Source organism: Astatotilapia calliptera, chromosome 3 (genome assembly GCF_964374335.1).
Source record: "Astatotilapia calliptera chromosome 3, fAstCal68.1, whole genome shotgun sequence".
Lineage (NCBI taxonomy): Eukaryota > Metazoa > Chordata > Actinopteri > Cichliformes > Cichlidae > Astatotilapia > Astatotilapia calliptera.
The window spans coordinates 40134612-40148830 of NC_137424.1; the positions used below are offsets into that span (position 1 = coordinate 40134612).

General features: G+C 40.1%; 2 protein-coding genes and 1 long non-coding RNA gene across 4 annotated transcripts in view; all 3 read right to left on the reverse strand.

Moving 5' to 3' along the window:
• LOC113012406 (placenta-specific gene 8 protein-like) overlaps nt 1–14219 on the reverse strand; it is a 96514-nt gene that overhangs the window by 41420 nt on the left and 40875 nt on the right. The gene's annotated exons all lie outside the window — the stretch shown is intronic.
• Nucleotides 485–7292, reverse strand: LOC113018729 (cornifelin homolog B-like). 2 transcript variants are annotated; one of them, XM_026162056.2, is made up of 4 exons: nt 7003–7292; nt 3559–3669; nt 3199–3344; nt 485–918 (listed from the first exon to the last, which is right to left on the reverse strand). In XM_026162056.2, exons 2-4 carry the CDS (start codon nt 3665–3667, stop codon nt 778–780), a joined length of 396 nt encoding a protein of 131 aa, XP_026017841.1. In that variant the 5' UTR covers nt 3668–3669; nt 7003–7292; the 3' UTR covers nt 485–777. The 2 variants fall into 2 exon arrangements, with proteins under 2 accessions (XP_026017841.1, XP_026017842.1); XM_026162057.2 differs by lacking the exon at nt 7003–7292 and adding an exon at nt 6870–6898.
• Nucleotides 13206–13643, reverse strand: LOC113018730 (uncharacterized). Its single transcript, XR_003271852.2, has 2 exons — nt 13506–13643; nt 13206–13427 (listed from the first exon to the last, which is right to left on the reverse strand). It is a non-coding gene; the product is annotated as an uncharacterized LOC113018730 (long non-coding RNA).

Consider the following 14219-nt stretch of genomic DNA (forward strand, 5'->3'; position numbering starts at 1 on the left):
CTCAATCACAGCTGCCTGGTCAATGCTTTTCAATCTAGCAAAGTTGATGGTGGTGGTGTGTGTGTCTGTGTGAGTGAAAGACAGAGAGAGAGGGAGAGCGAGAGACAGATTTTGTGTTATAACCTTCATGTTATGGACGCACAGTGTGAGCACTCAGGTCCCATCAGAGCATCGGGCCGACTAGTGTGAGACCCTGTACGTGACCTACAAACTTCTAACCCCTGTGGTTCAATCGTACAGTTTGAGCAGGAGCTGAATAACGAGACTGAAAAATTTGCACAGTGTATGCCCAGCTTAAGGAGACAAAGACCTCAAAAGAAGGGGCCTCATCTTAGGAGATTAATCAGTCTTTCACTTGATCATTTTAGGAGTTTAAGCAGAGGAGGACACTAGCTGGCCAGCCAGACCCAGCTGCAAATGACATATTCAGGGTTTGAAGAAACGTGTCTCTACAGCTGAGCAAAAATGTACAACAAGCAACATATAATGGGTGAATATGAATAACTTTTTATTTCAGCAAACGTTCAATTTAACTTGGGAACGATTACAATAACAGTGACCATGTGAAATTATACAGATTTTACTAGCCAGAGTAAACAAACATTCTCAGTTGTATTATATACCAAACAAGCAAACAAAACTCAAAGCATCTGGTTTTAACACAGACTCTACATATTGTATTGAACTACACAAGCATCAGCACTTTGAAATACTTAAAATGAACTTTAAAATACTGTTGGCCATCTTCACTCAACCAACAGCCAAAATGGTTACATCCTACACTGCGACAACTTGAGTGGTGACCACCGTTGAGGTGGCCGGCTGCATGTAGGCCCTGATCTTCACCTCACGATGCATCTGGCACCAGACACACTCGTAACACCAAATTATTTTACACCAGTCATCACAGCACGAACCCTGCAGGATGGAGAAGAAAAAGAAGAGAAGAATAAGACATAACTCAACACAATGAGGCAAACATGGTGAAGTCCCCATGCTTGTCTGATTTAGAGTACTCTCAGTGTTCACTTGCGAATGTGAACCAACAGCCAAGTAGTTCTTTGATGCTGTTATAAGAAGCTGGGTGAGTTAATAAAAGTGAATTTGTTCACAGCCGTAGTTTCCTGTTAAACAGATTTGAACAAACTGTCGTTACACTGTCTGTGTGTTTAATGAAGGCACACGGGGTATGTTTGAATGGTCAGTTTCACTTGATTGATTGATTGATTGAATCTTTATTTTGAACATGTTGAAAAAGTACAACAACATAGAATTAAAAGAGAAAAATGAACAAAGCAAAACAAAAGGAAAACGAGCAACCACAACTACAAATAACGTTCATGTTCAAAAAGCAGCAGGAAGAGGCATAAGCTTATTTAATCCCACCCCTTTTCCACTATCTAGTATCAATAGACTACAGAAATACCTCCTTGCAATTACATTATATGTTATGTGTAATTTTTTTTATTATTCTTTTTTTTTAATATATATATATATATATATATATATATATTTCTATCTATCCATACATACGTATATACACATACGCACATATACACATTTTCAATAACCCCAGTAACACCTCAAAGGATACACAACCTACAAATATATATACAGTATACCCATACCTACATACCTGTGCACCCGCACACACATGAAAATGTTGGACAAGAACACCCTATCAAATCTCTACGTCTTCCCTACCCTGTAAAAACCATATCCTTAAACTGCTTTTTAAACTGTGCCATGCTCGGACATTGCTTCATATCTTTACTTAGTCTGTTCCACAGCTTCACTCCACACACAGAGATGCAAAGACTTATTAATCTTGTACGGATACGAGGATGTTTTAAATTTAATTCCCCCCTCAAATTGTATCCCCGTTCCCTTTTAGAAAACATTTTTAGAATATTGTCAGGAAGCAGGTTATTTATTGCTTTATATATAATTTGTGCTGTGAGAAAATGAACCAGATCTGTGAATTTTAGAATTTTTGATTTTAAGAATAGTGGATTTGTATGATCTCTGTAACCAGTTTTATGGATTATCCTTATGGCCCTTTTTTGTAATAGAAAGAAGAGAAATAAGAATGTGGGTGGCAGCTGTAATAATGTTTAGGAAAAAGAGCTTCTTTAATTACCTCCTTTAGCAAACAATTGACTGGAGCATCCTTTATGAAAGGAGAGGAGAAAATGCCATCCCACAATTCATAGCAACGGCTCATCCAACTATTCACGAAAACTATCCAGTACGCAGATCTTAATTATAACTGAATTTTCCGATTTGTGCCATAAGCTAGTGATTTTTCACAACAGCCTGCTAAACACATGAAGAACGTGCAGAAGATGTGTGTCAATTTTCTGTGTTACCAAATTTTATCAAGTTGGCAAAGCACAAAGCTCATCACAATAACTCATAAAGAAACAAAACCTTTACAGGAGTGTAGTTGGCTTACATCCACCAAGGAATTCAAGGTCAACTCAATGATGGTTGAAGATTTTTAAAAAGCCTTATAAGATTGAAAATATGATCATTACATGCGTATGTATGTTCAGCAGGTATCTTCAGTACCTCCAACCTCTCCTTCAAGGTCATGAAATGGAGCTAATGGTCCAAGTGATAATAATGCTATACAGGGCTATTTATTAAAACTATATTTCTCATTGTCATTGTTCCTATTGAAAACATGTGCGCATATAGGGAATGATATATGGGCACTGTAAATATCCCGTTACTTTGGACCCCTGACCTTTCTGCAATGTCAAATAAGGTCAAATTTTCATGAAATTCTACTTGTTACTTATTGGCAACATTTAGGAAATAGTACTGCTATATGGGGACTCAAAAACCTGATTTCTGCATTGTACATCTATGGTTTTCTTTCAAGTTGACCCAAAATGTGTTATTTTTATTGCACTATATATTCTTTAAAAAAAAAAAAATCAATGAAAACAAAATATGAATTTATAAAAAAAAAAAAAGAATTTATAAAACTGTACAAAATGCAACACTTTTCAATTATTCGGTGAGCTGGCCTAACGGAAGTTTGCACTCTCAGTATGCTTCTTTTTATGTTGATTTTTGTAGGAAAAGCATATCTTTTAAAAAGAAATACAATTTAAATAAAATAGTTTTTCACTCCTCAGTTTAGCTTGGCTAACAGCAATAACCTTGACCCTCCCTCGCCCCCAGCCTTACAGGGATGCCGTAGCGGTCTCTGATCGACTGGCGAAGCGTGCAGGACACCACGCAGCATACATCACAGACTGGGAGGCAGCAACACCACCCGTGCTTGTTGGCTGTATCACACTGCATGCAGGGGAAACACCAAAGGGCACAGCAACCTCAACAGAAGAGAAAAAAAGTATGCAGACACAAGTTTATTTCACTGTTGAATAAGTTCTCCTTCAACAACTAGCTTGTGCATCCTGTGTTTCATATGCTGACTTCAGTCCTACCTTCAGATGGTCAGATACTCAAGACCCTCTGAATAAAAGTCTGAGAAGAGAGTTGATACAAAAACCACTACTGTTTGTAGAGTTTGCTAGATTAACTTACAAGTGCCCATATCAGCACAGCAATCACAGAGGCCAGTGCTCCAGTGCCCAGGGTGTTGATTAGTGCTGGAGACTGTCACTATCTGGGTGGCCGCCTGGTATTGAGCCATTTCTGGAGGAAAGAAGGTAGAAATAGAGATGCATTGAAGGGTTATAGTTTTAGTTGCTCCTCTGTACGGAGAAATCAAATGCTAGAATATGAAAAAGATAACAGCTGGTTTGAAGCATTACTGTCCACAGTGTGGATATTTTTACAAATAACAGTTTCCTGTTTCGTGAAAATCACTGCAAAGACCATTGGCACAAAAGTTACGAGTACATCTTTTAAAACTCAGAAATTTGATAAAACCCAGCTTATAAACTGCATTCACAATACATTTCAAACCAATAACTTTTATAAATCTACCGTTTCAAACAGTTCAAAGTCACACAAAATCTTAATCTGTCTTGAATGCTGAGCATTCAAGACAGATTAAGAGATATTTAGTGTTATTTATCCATCTTTTTCTTTGGTACATAATCCCATATATCTTGCTTGATATATTTGAAGTCTTCAGTTTGTATCTACAATGTAGAAAGTAATAAAAGTAAAGACTTTTGGCTGGTAGTGAATATACATATATATCTACATATATGTGTATATGCACACACACACACACACACACACACACACACACACACACACACACACACACACACACACACACACACACACACACACACACACACACACACACACACACACACACACACACACACACACACACACGGACTTATTTGGGTAGCTCAAATACGTCACCTGGTTTTCTCTCACTCTAACCTCTGGTCTGTCTCAGTTAAGCTGCCCACCTAACACTAGTTTTTATTTGTATTTTTTTAGAGTCGTGGCCCTGGTGTTATGTATGGGTAAAATGTGAAGAGGCACTGTTGTTACGAGCTCTTAGAAGTTTCATAGCCTTGAAAGAAATCACGAAGGTGTAGAAGAATCGGATGTGTAGAGTTAATGGAGCAATGATAAAATGTATGTAACACTAAACAAGTGAGTACTGGGTCTGATTGATTTCCTTTGACTGTGTTTTGTCGCCTTTAAAACACCTGTAAGGGTGTAAGCATGTATGTGGGCTACTTCCTATTTTTTTTTAAGAATCCTTACCTATCAGAATTTATTTAAAGTGCACTTTAACATGGTGTTAAATAACATTTGCATGCCTGTCTTGCACAAAAGCAATGATGCATGAAAGTGATGCATCTACAGCCCTTCCTGGTTTCTTACTTTCCTTTTCACAAGCACCAACAGACAGATGTACATTCTCTGTCTCATTTGGTGCACATCAGACAATACATGAAACTCATCAAACCCACAGGGCTGATCAGAAGATTCTAATGTGTCAAAGTGTTTATGCAAATAATAATATGCGCTTCACACACTGTGTAATACAAGGATAACAGGATGTTTTTTACTGCTGAAACAGTGAAAAACACGATTTAATATCATGCAAGGAATTCATTAATAGTATTATTTGTATACTTCTCTACAACAGATATCTAATGAAACGTGTGAGTTTCTGCCTTTTTTTTTTTTTTTTCCACATGGCTGTTGCTCCACTCAAATGTCTTCTGAAATGAAAGTATTTCATCTTCCTCCTCTGCCTTTCAGATGATTTCCCTCCAAATTTGGTATTAGTCTTTAACTCCGCCTTTCGGGCTGTCTTCTCTTAACTGGCTTCATCGGGTCTCAACAGTCTTTTAGTTATTTTCAGGAAGTGACATCTGTGCCATAGCAGTTACATCTTGAGGTCAGCTTTGCATTACATGAGTCAATGTGATTGCAAAAAAGATGAACTGACATCTGCAAAGTGTCTCTTAAATTCAGTTTAAATGTGAGGCCACTTTTTTACATTCAGAATGAGAATGACACAACAAAAACAAACACACATAAAAACAATTATATACAGAAGGCCTGTCACTTAACTAAAAGCCCAACACTGCCCTCCACAGCAGAACAGATATTAGCACAGCCTCACCTTCTCTCTTTCTAACCTCTAGTCATTGTTGATAAAGCTCATAAGTCTCCGTATCATTGCTGAAAGGGCTGAGTTGATTATCATTGAGTTGAGGATCTCACTTTCCTTCCTCGTTTCATGGCTGGAAGTGTCCTGAAGTGTGTGTAAGAGCTGTTGTTGTAGCAGCAGTGCCATGACAGTTAGATTGCCTGAAGGCACCCAATCACAACATTATTAGCAAGGAGAAATAAATTGTGCTCCTCTTCAGATTAAGTATGTAGGAAGATGGTGATGAAGCTAATTTAACAGCTCCTCCATTTCTCCCAACATTTACCTCTCTATGTTTTTTTTATGTTAAGGATCAGGGCACTGTGTGCCACTCCAACAGGTCCCATTCCAGAGGAGTGTTAGCGTTTGAAACTAGTGATGTGTCGGTCACGAACGAAATGGTTCTTAGAGCCGACTCTTTGATGTGAACGACGCGAGCCGGATCCTTATCGCGAGCCGTGGGTGTTTTTTTTTTGTTTGTTTTTTTCCTTTCTCTCACCCTCTCTCTCGCACTTTTTTCCAGCAAGTACCAACAACCGGATTTGGTGTGTGGTAGTAACAGGTAAATGAACTTTTTTTTAAAGATTATTTGAATATATATGAGTGCTTGAGTATAAATACACAAACAATACACATATGCTTTCAATTGTGTAATTTAAGTGATCTAGGTAGCTCTGTTTTGGAAGTTAATGCTAGAAATGTGTTTTGGAATTTGTACGTGCTTTTTAGAGTTTGTACGTGCTTTGTCTCTAGGGGCCACCGCATATATTTATATATAAACATATATAAATAAAACCACTCTTTTTTACATTAGTAATTCCTTTTGTGCATAATTTTATATTATTGTTAATAATTAATTAATTAAAGCAACAAAACAACCTGAAGATCCGGTTCGGAGCCGAAAGAGCCGGTTCTCTAAAAAGAGCTGGAAATCCCATCACTATTTGAAACGCTTGGGCCGCTCTGCCTGCCACAGTTTCAAACTGGTCATGTGACTGCATGGCCACATCTCATTGGTAAAAAAGTTACCGGAAGCTCCACTGGCGGCGTGTTATCTAATGTGTTCAACTAATTATTTTTTAAAAAAAGTAACGAGTCGAATTTTGCAAATGTAGCGGAGTAAAAGTACTGTTTCTTCTTCACAAATGTACTCAACTAAAAGTAAAAAGTATCGTGCAAAAAAGGTACTTTAAAAGTACATTTTTTTCCAAAACATACTCAAGTAAATGTAACGGAGTAAATGTAACTCGTTACTACCCACCTCTGCCCCAGTCACCATATCAAGCTTAGGCTACGTCCACACTAATCGTTTCCTCTCCATTTTGTCCTCACTGAGACGGCGTTTTCCTCAAGGAAAAACGCAGCGTTTTGAAAACACTCTCGAAAACACATACCTTTTAAAACAGAGCTGCCCCGTCGCAATGTGGACAGTTGAAAACGCAGACTTTCTAAAACAGGGCTGCCCAATCCCGGTCCTCGAGAGCTACTATCCTGCAGCTTTTAGATGCATCCCTACTCCAACACAGCTGAATCAAATGGTTTGATTACCTCTTCAGCATGCCATCATGTTTGGCAAAGGCCTGATAACAAGCCATTCATTTGATTCAGGTGTGTGGGAACAAGGATGCATCTAAAAGCTGCAGGACGGTAGCTCTCGAGGACCGGGATTGGGCACCCCTGTTCTAAAACATGAGCATTTTAGTCATGTGATGCAGTCATGTGACCAATTAAACAAAGCTCCGGTGCGTGTGTCAAAAAAATCAACACACTGCTTCAGAAGCACTGTGTCGAAGCTTGATTCGTTTGGCAAGAGTCACGTGATCAGTGACGACCGAAGCTTCATTTAGAACCTAACTGCTTCAGTGTCTCATTCAATGCTTTATAAGGAAGCGAATCATTCGCGGGATTTGTGGATTGTTTTGATGGTGGGTTTTCCAGCTTTGTGTTCTGGCCGTTTGCTTTTGTTTTGTGCGTGTTTATTATATCTGAAAACGGGAAAAAGGTAAAATGTCAAAAATCTGCTTCCATAATATAAATATCATTAAATAACTTTAGAAAAACTTCCACTTGACTCTTTACATGTAATGTTGTAAAAATATATATTTTATTGTTTAATTAATCTGAAAATGTTAGTCTGCCAAATGTGCAGCAATTTAATTTATTTATTCTCTTTAGCTGATAGTTGGTGGGGCCCAGGTAGACTGTATAACTGCATCTCTACCAGTTTCTCTGCACTCCAGCCTCCTCTGTGCCATGTGAAGGGATTTTCCTTAAGGCAGGAGGAATTATCGCCACGAAAAGGAACAGGTTCGGCCATTGCACACTAGAACAAATTCTCTTTTTAAATAAAAATGGAAAAGGGTTACCTTAAACGCATCATGTTTTTAATTTGCAAGTTCATAAGCATTTTCCCTTTCCCATTTCACAATCAATTCTACCCCCAGGTCAAAAATATGTATAGGAAAATTACCCTAATGTAATATTATTTATAAAAACACCCGTCTAGCGATTAACTGCATGAGTGCAGGGAGGCAAGACCTCAGAGCAGAAGCATACTCCATAATGTGTTGTACATTTTGATATGTATATTATATGTAACGTGGTATTTTTCAATTATTGTATTTACCAACATCAAGAAGTCACAAGCAAAGAAAGACCACACCATGCTGCATGTTTAAACAAGGAGAGTTTACTGGTCAAAACTATTTATTAAACAAATAAAACAAATTTTTTTAACCACCAAAAAATACACGTTCAAAGCAACACAACGGCGGCCCAGTATCAGACAGAATTCCACTCAGTAGAGTGAGGAATCATTATGAAGCAGTTGGTTTTATTTTGTGGATTCAAGCTGCTCTTCATATTTTTGGCCACCAGATGTCACCAGAGAGGACTGTGTTGAAAAGCTTCGAGTAATGAACCGTTTTTCAATACAAGCTTCAGTGCTTCAGAAAGCTTCATTTGGCCATCACTACTGATAGGTTTGATAGCACTCCGCTGTCTTTGTTTAATTGGTCACATGATTGCATCACATGACTAAAATGCATCATGTTTTAGAAAGTCTACGTTTTCGAGTGTCCACACTGCGACTGGACAGCTCCGTTTTTAAATGTATGCGTCTTCGAGAGTGTTTTCAAAACGGAGAGAAAGCGTATTTAATTTTTATTGACTATTTTAACCGGTACGTCTTCTGTTTCCGTGATCACCCCCTGCTGCTCTCCCCGTTAGGGTTCCCTTCTAAGCTTACACCAAATGTTCAGCAACTCAGGCTGACCCTTTGGTGACTCAGGCGACTCAGGCTACGTCCACTAATGCGTTTTCATTTGAAAACGCATTAGTGGACGTAGCCTGAGTCGCTTTCTGCATTTCCTTTTAATGTTGCTGACCCTTTGTTGTAATGACTTGGTGATATAAGTAATGTTCCGAAGGGTTAAAGAAATCTGAGCTGGCAGCAATCACTTCAGAGTGTCGGGTCAGAACACTTGCAAATGTTCAGATGTGAGAGGAACAAACAGGCAGAGTCCAGGAATAAAGTTGTCATTCTTTGTATTTCCAATTGAGAATGTGCCCGCAGCTGGGCGAGAGAGAGAGAGAGAGAGAGAGAGAGTGTGTGTGTGTGTGTGTGTGTGTGTGTGTGTGTGTGTGTGTGTGTGTGTGTGTGTGTGTGTGTGTGTGTGTGTGTGGTTTGGTCTTATGAACGCACACACTGTCCGTTGTTTGGCTGCCGTTTGTCTCTGAACTAAAGTTGCGGACATGCACCCCGATGGTGCAGGGGGCATAGGAAATCCCATACACAAACCTAACCCTTTTGTACAAGTAAAATTGAATAGATTTGATTTGAAATAACAGAACTCGAACCAATTACAGAAACATAACAATAAAGCAACCAAAAAGTAAGAAATAACAATAACAAGAATAAAAATCAAGAATAAAATAGATACAATATACAGCCAGTGGCAGCTAGAATGTATTTCAAACATTTCAGAGGAATACAGATTGAAATGAATGCTTAGCAAGACAAACATGAAGCAGCTTTATGCTTTACTGTATTTTGGACCGGTAAGCAATTTGAGGAAGTTTTTAAGGTGGAAGGATTTTAAGGCTGATGAAATAGCTGTTTTAAAATACCACAATGACACTTCTTACTAATTAAAAATAAAAAAGTTTGACAACGCCACAGGAACAGTAGCTGAAAATGCCTTTTATATCACTTAATGGCACTTATTGTATCGTATAAAGGTACTATCATTTTAGAGTTGCATTTTCATAAATACAAATACGTTCGAGCACTTATTTAAACTTTCACAGCTGTTATGATAATTAAATCTATTACAGATATTATGGTGTGCCTTGATGATTATTATTATTATTAGTAGTAGTAGTAGTATTACAACTGGCAGAGAAAAATTGTTGACTGTTTGCAATTGTCCATCAGTATAAAAACTCGTCTTACCTTTTCTCTGGTTCTCTCAGCTTTGAAAAAAATTAGAGAGTGGACAACTCAGCATTTAACTAGAAATCAGAGAGGGGAGGGGGGGAAAGGGAGAGATAATGCTGTAGCTCTATATGCACACAAACACACACACACACACACACCTCTGCAAAACGGTTTTGTTCTGTTTTTTGTTTGTTTGTGGCTTCTTTGTGGTTTCTTTCTCTTGAGGACAGTGACCCAAAAAATTTCATGTAATGCTGGAACATTGAGAAACATTGTTATAAAAGCCTCGTCATTTCCCCAGTACAACTGGACCGTAGATGGCTTGACCAATCTTAATGCTGTTTCCACATGCAATAGAAGTCAGATGCAAAGCAAAAAGAATAATCAAATTAAGAAGAAGAAGATGAATGTGAAGATGCTACAGAGTTTGTCTGCTTTACACTACCACACAGTGCAAAGTTAACAGATGACTGAGAAAGCACAGATTTAGTGTTGAAGAAAACTGCTACAAAGTATTTGGTGCATCTTCTGGACAGAGAAAAGAAGATAAGGATGACTTGGTGAGGAAGTCAGAGTGAGGTCTAGAGTGAGGAAGTAGAGGAAAGTATTCAAAGCAAGAAGTTAGCAAAACGTTTTCAAGCATGAGATTGCTGTGCAGTGCTGTAATGAAAACAGAGGGATACGCTGATGAGCTATATGAAGATAGGGGAAAGAGTTGTTTAAAAAAGTGTAATCTTAACTGCATGCCTCAGTTTTACTGCATGATAAAAAAAAATGTCTGATTTCAGACTGGCAGGTGTGATGGAGTAGAGCTGTCTTTGGTCTAGAAGAAAATTTTAAAAATGGCAGACATTAGCTACAGCACAAGATGTTTTCTGATGCTTTGGTCCTGACTGCAAAACATTTTATCTCAGTGAAATTGCAAATTGCCTTTATTTACAAAGAAGAACTCAGGGCTGTGTGTTGGACAGGGCCGTCTGCAGTACGGGGGCCCCACAGGGCAGACTTCTCCCACAACTCCACCCAGTGCTTCCTGCAGAAGTTCTCTGATGACTCTGCAATAGTCGGCCTCATCACTGATGGGGACGACAAGGAGTACAGAGGACTGACCCAAGACTTTGTGGACTGGTGCCAGCTGAACTACCTCCACATCAACACTAGGTAAAACCAAGAAGCTGGTGGTAGACTTCCGCAGGCACAAACATCCTCCACTGCAAGCACTGAAGACTCAGCTCATCTATGTGTCAGTGGATCTCCAACTTCCTAACTGGCAGACCACAGGCAGTAAGGATGGGCGGACATGTCTCAGCCTCCACCACTCTCAGCACTGGAGCCCCCCAGGGGTGTGTTCTGAGCCCCCTGCTGTACTCTTTGTACACATATGACTGTGTGGCCACTACCAGCTCCACCACCATCATCAAGTTTGCTGACGACACCGTCGTGGTGGGCCTGATCTCTGATAACAACGAGACGGCCTACCTGAAGGAGATTAGGAATCTGGAGAACTGGTGCCAGAGGAACAACCTCCTTCTAAACGTCAGTAAGACAAAGGAGCTGATAGTGGACTTCAGCACTAAGCAGGAGAGGAACTACCAGACCCCCGTCATCAACGAGTGCCCAGTGGAGAGAGTGGACAGCTTCAAATACCTCGGAGTTCACATCACGCAGGACCTGTCATGGTCCTGTCACATCAACACCGTGGTGAAAAAGGCCCGACAGCGTCTCTACCACCTCAGACGCTTGAGAGACTTCCAACTGCCCTCCAAGGTGCTCAGGAACTTTTACTCGTGCACCATAGAGAGCATCCTGGCGGGAAACATCTTAACCTGGTTCGGGAACAGCACCATGCAGGACAGACGAGCTCTACAGAGGGTTGTGCGGTCAGCTGAGCGCACCATCCGCTCCGAGCTCCCTGACCTGCACTCAATCTACAGCAGGTGGTGCCGGACCAAGGCCAGGAAGATCGTGAAGGACCTCAGCCATCCCAACAACAGACTGTTCTCTCTGCTGAGGTCAGGAAAGCGATTCCGCTCCCTGAAGACCAACACAGAGAGACTGAGGAGGAGCTTCTTCCCGCAGGCGATACGGTCTCTCAATCACACCACCACACAGTACTGACCCACACATATGGTTCTTACACACACTGGACATTCTGGACATTGTTTTTGCACAACACTGGTCACTATATTCTTCATTTCCGGTTAATACTTGTACAGCTGCTGTTATTGTGTATATATTTATTTATATTTATATTTCTTCATACATTCTTATATAGTTCTATATTGTGTATTTTGTTGTACAGTTATTTTATTTTCAACTTTAATTTATATATTTTCTTATTCTTCCCAGTTAAATTTACCCTTCATTCTAATTTGTGTTGTACAGTTATTTCATTTTTAACCTTAATTTATATTTTATTCCTTCCTAGTTAAATTTACCCTTTTTAATTTTTCATATTTATTTCCTATCTTATTCATAGCCTTTTCCTTTTTTGTTTTCTTTAGGTCACGAGCAGTTGTCCAAGCATTTCACTACATATCGTACTGTGTATGACTGTGTACGTGACAAATAAAAATTTGAATTTGAATTTGAACATCCAAGGTATGGACATTGAGTGGGACGGAGAGATTTCGCAGGTCTTTCCTCCCCACTGCTGTCAGACTCCACAACAAAGACTCCAACTGATCAAACACACACATCCACACATGTGCAATAACACTAGGTGCAATACTCTTTATCTGACAAAGTTGTATTTTTACTCAGTTGTATAAAGCATTTGCATTCTATTTTTATCCTATTGTATATTTTATTCTATTTATTCTACTGTATATAGTATTTTTTTTATTCTGTACAGTTGTGTACAGTATTTTATTTTTATTGTATTCTAACTTTTGCTACATAACTTTTGCACTGTCTACTTCCTGCTGTGACAAAACAAATTTCCCACGTGTGGGACTAATAAAGGTTATTTTATCTTAAGATCACTTGGTGCCAAGCTCGCCTTACACTGAAAATACCACTCATGCTGATATAAAGGTCTCCAGCCATCACACTACAGAGGAGTCACGGGTGTAAGCTTAGAAAGGAACCCCTACTATAACGGGGAGAGCAGCAAGGGGTGATCACGGAAACAGAAGACGTACCGGTTAAAATAGTCAATAAAAATTAAATACGCTTTATTTACAACACTAAAAATACCCTGATCAGGGGAGAGAGAAAAAACATAAAACTCAGCACAATAAAAAAATAATGGTGCTCAGTCCCAAAGTTCCGAGTCAGGCTCCGCCACACTTCAGCCATGAAGAATCCGCCGATTCCACCAGTGGGAACCAGGCCAACCGCGTCCTCTGTTGTCGCCTCGCTGCTCCGCTTGAGGTTCCACTAGGCACAGGGAAGCAGCGAAAGTCACTCTTCTTAATTCCCCAGGGTATTATATACATCTTAGAAGTCGGTACTCACCCGGGAGGGCAGAGCTCTGAACTCCGCCCGCCGCTGTTCCGTGCCTTAACCATTCACTGACGTCTCGCTGCCACCGTGGAAGGGGCTGCCGTCCACTGACTGAAGGCCCGCTCTCCTTCTACTGCTGCCGCGCCTTGCCGCCAGTTGCCGCTCCGTTGCTCGCGCTACCTTTGGCGGCGTCCTCCCGCACAGCCACGCTACTCCGGCTCTCCTGCTGCCCTGCGTACACACCAGGGGCGGAGCGTGGGGGTGGCTTACTGGGCTTAAGCCCGGGTTGTTTTGTCAGAAGCCCGGGGTCTTTTGGAGTGTAATTTTTTCATAGTTAGATGCCTGGCTGACAACTGTATAAAACAAAAAGTACACATAATATTCGAAGCACATAGTGCACACTGTGGGAATTTACGACTGTGCGTGAATCCCCCCTGATATTGGTATGATCCGAGCTCAGGCACTAAGCGACTGAGCGAGGGGGCGGGGCAGCTGCTACCTGTCAGTGCGCTGTTGGAGAAACAGAGCCAGCCATACTAAGGAGAGCTTAAGTTTGACCAGGTACCAAAGAAAATCATTCGTACCGTACAAATAATGTAAATATGACGGTGCATCACGAAAGATTGATATGAAACTGATCACTTGACCAATATTACGTTACTTGCTCTTCAAGTGAATCAACAAATGGCGAAATGAAAAGCCGAACAAATGCTATTTTTTTTAGAG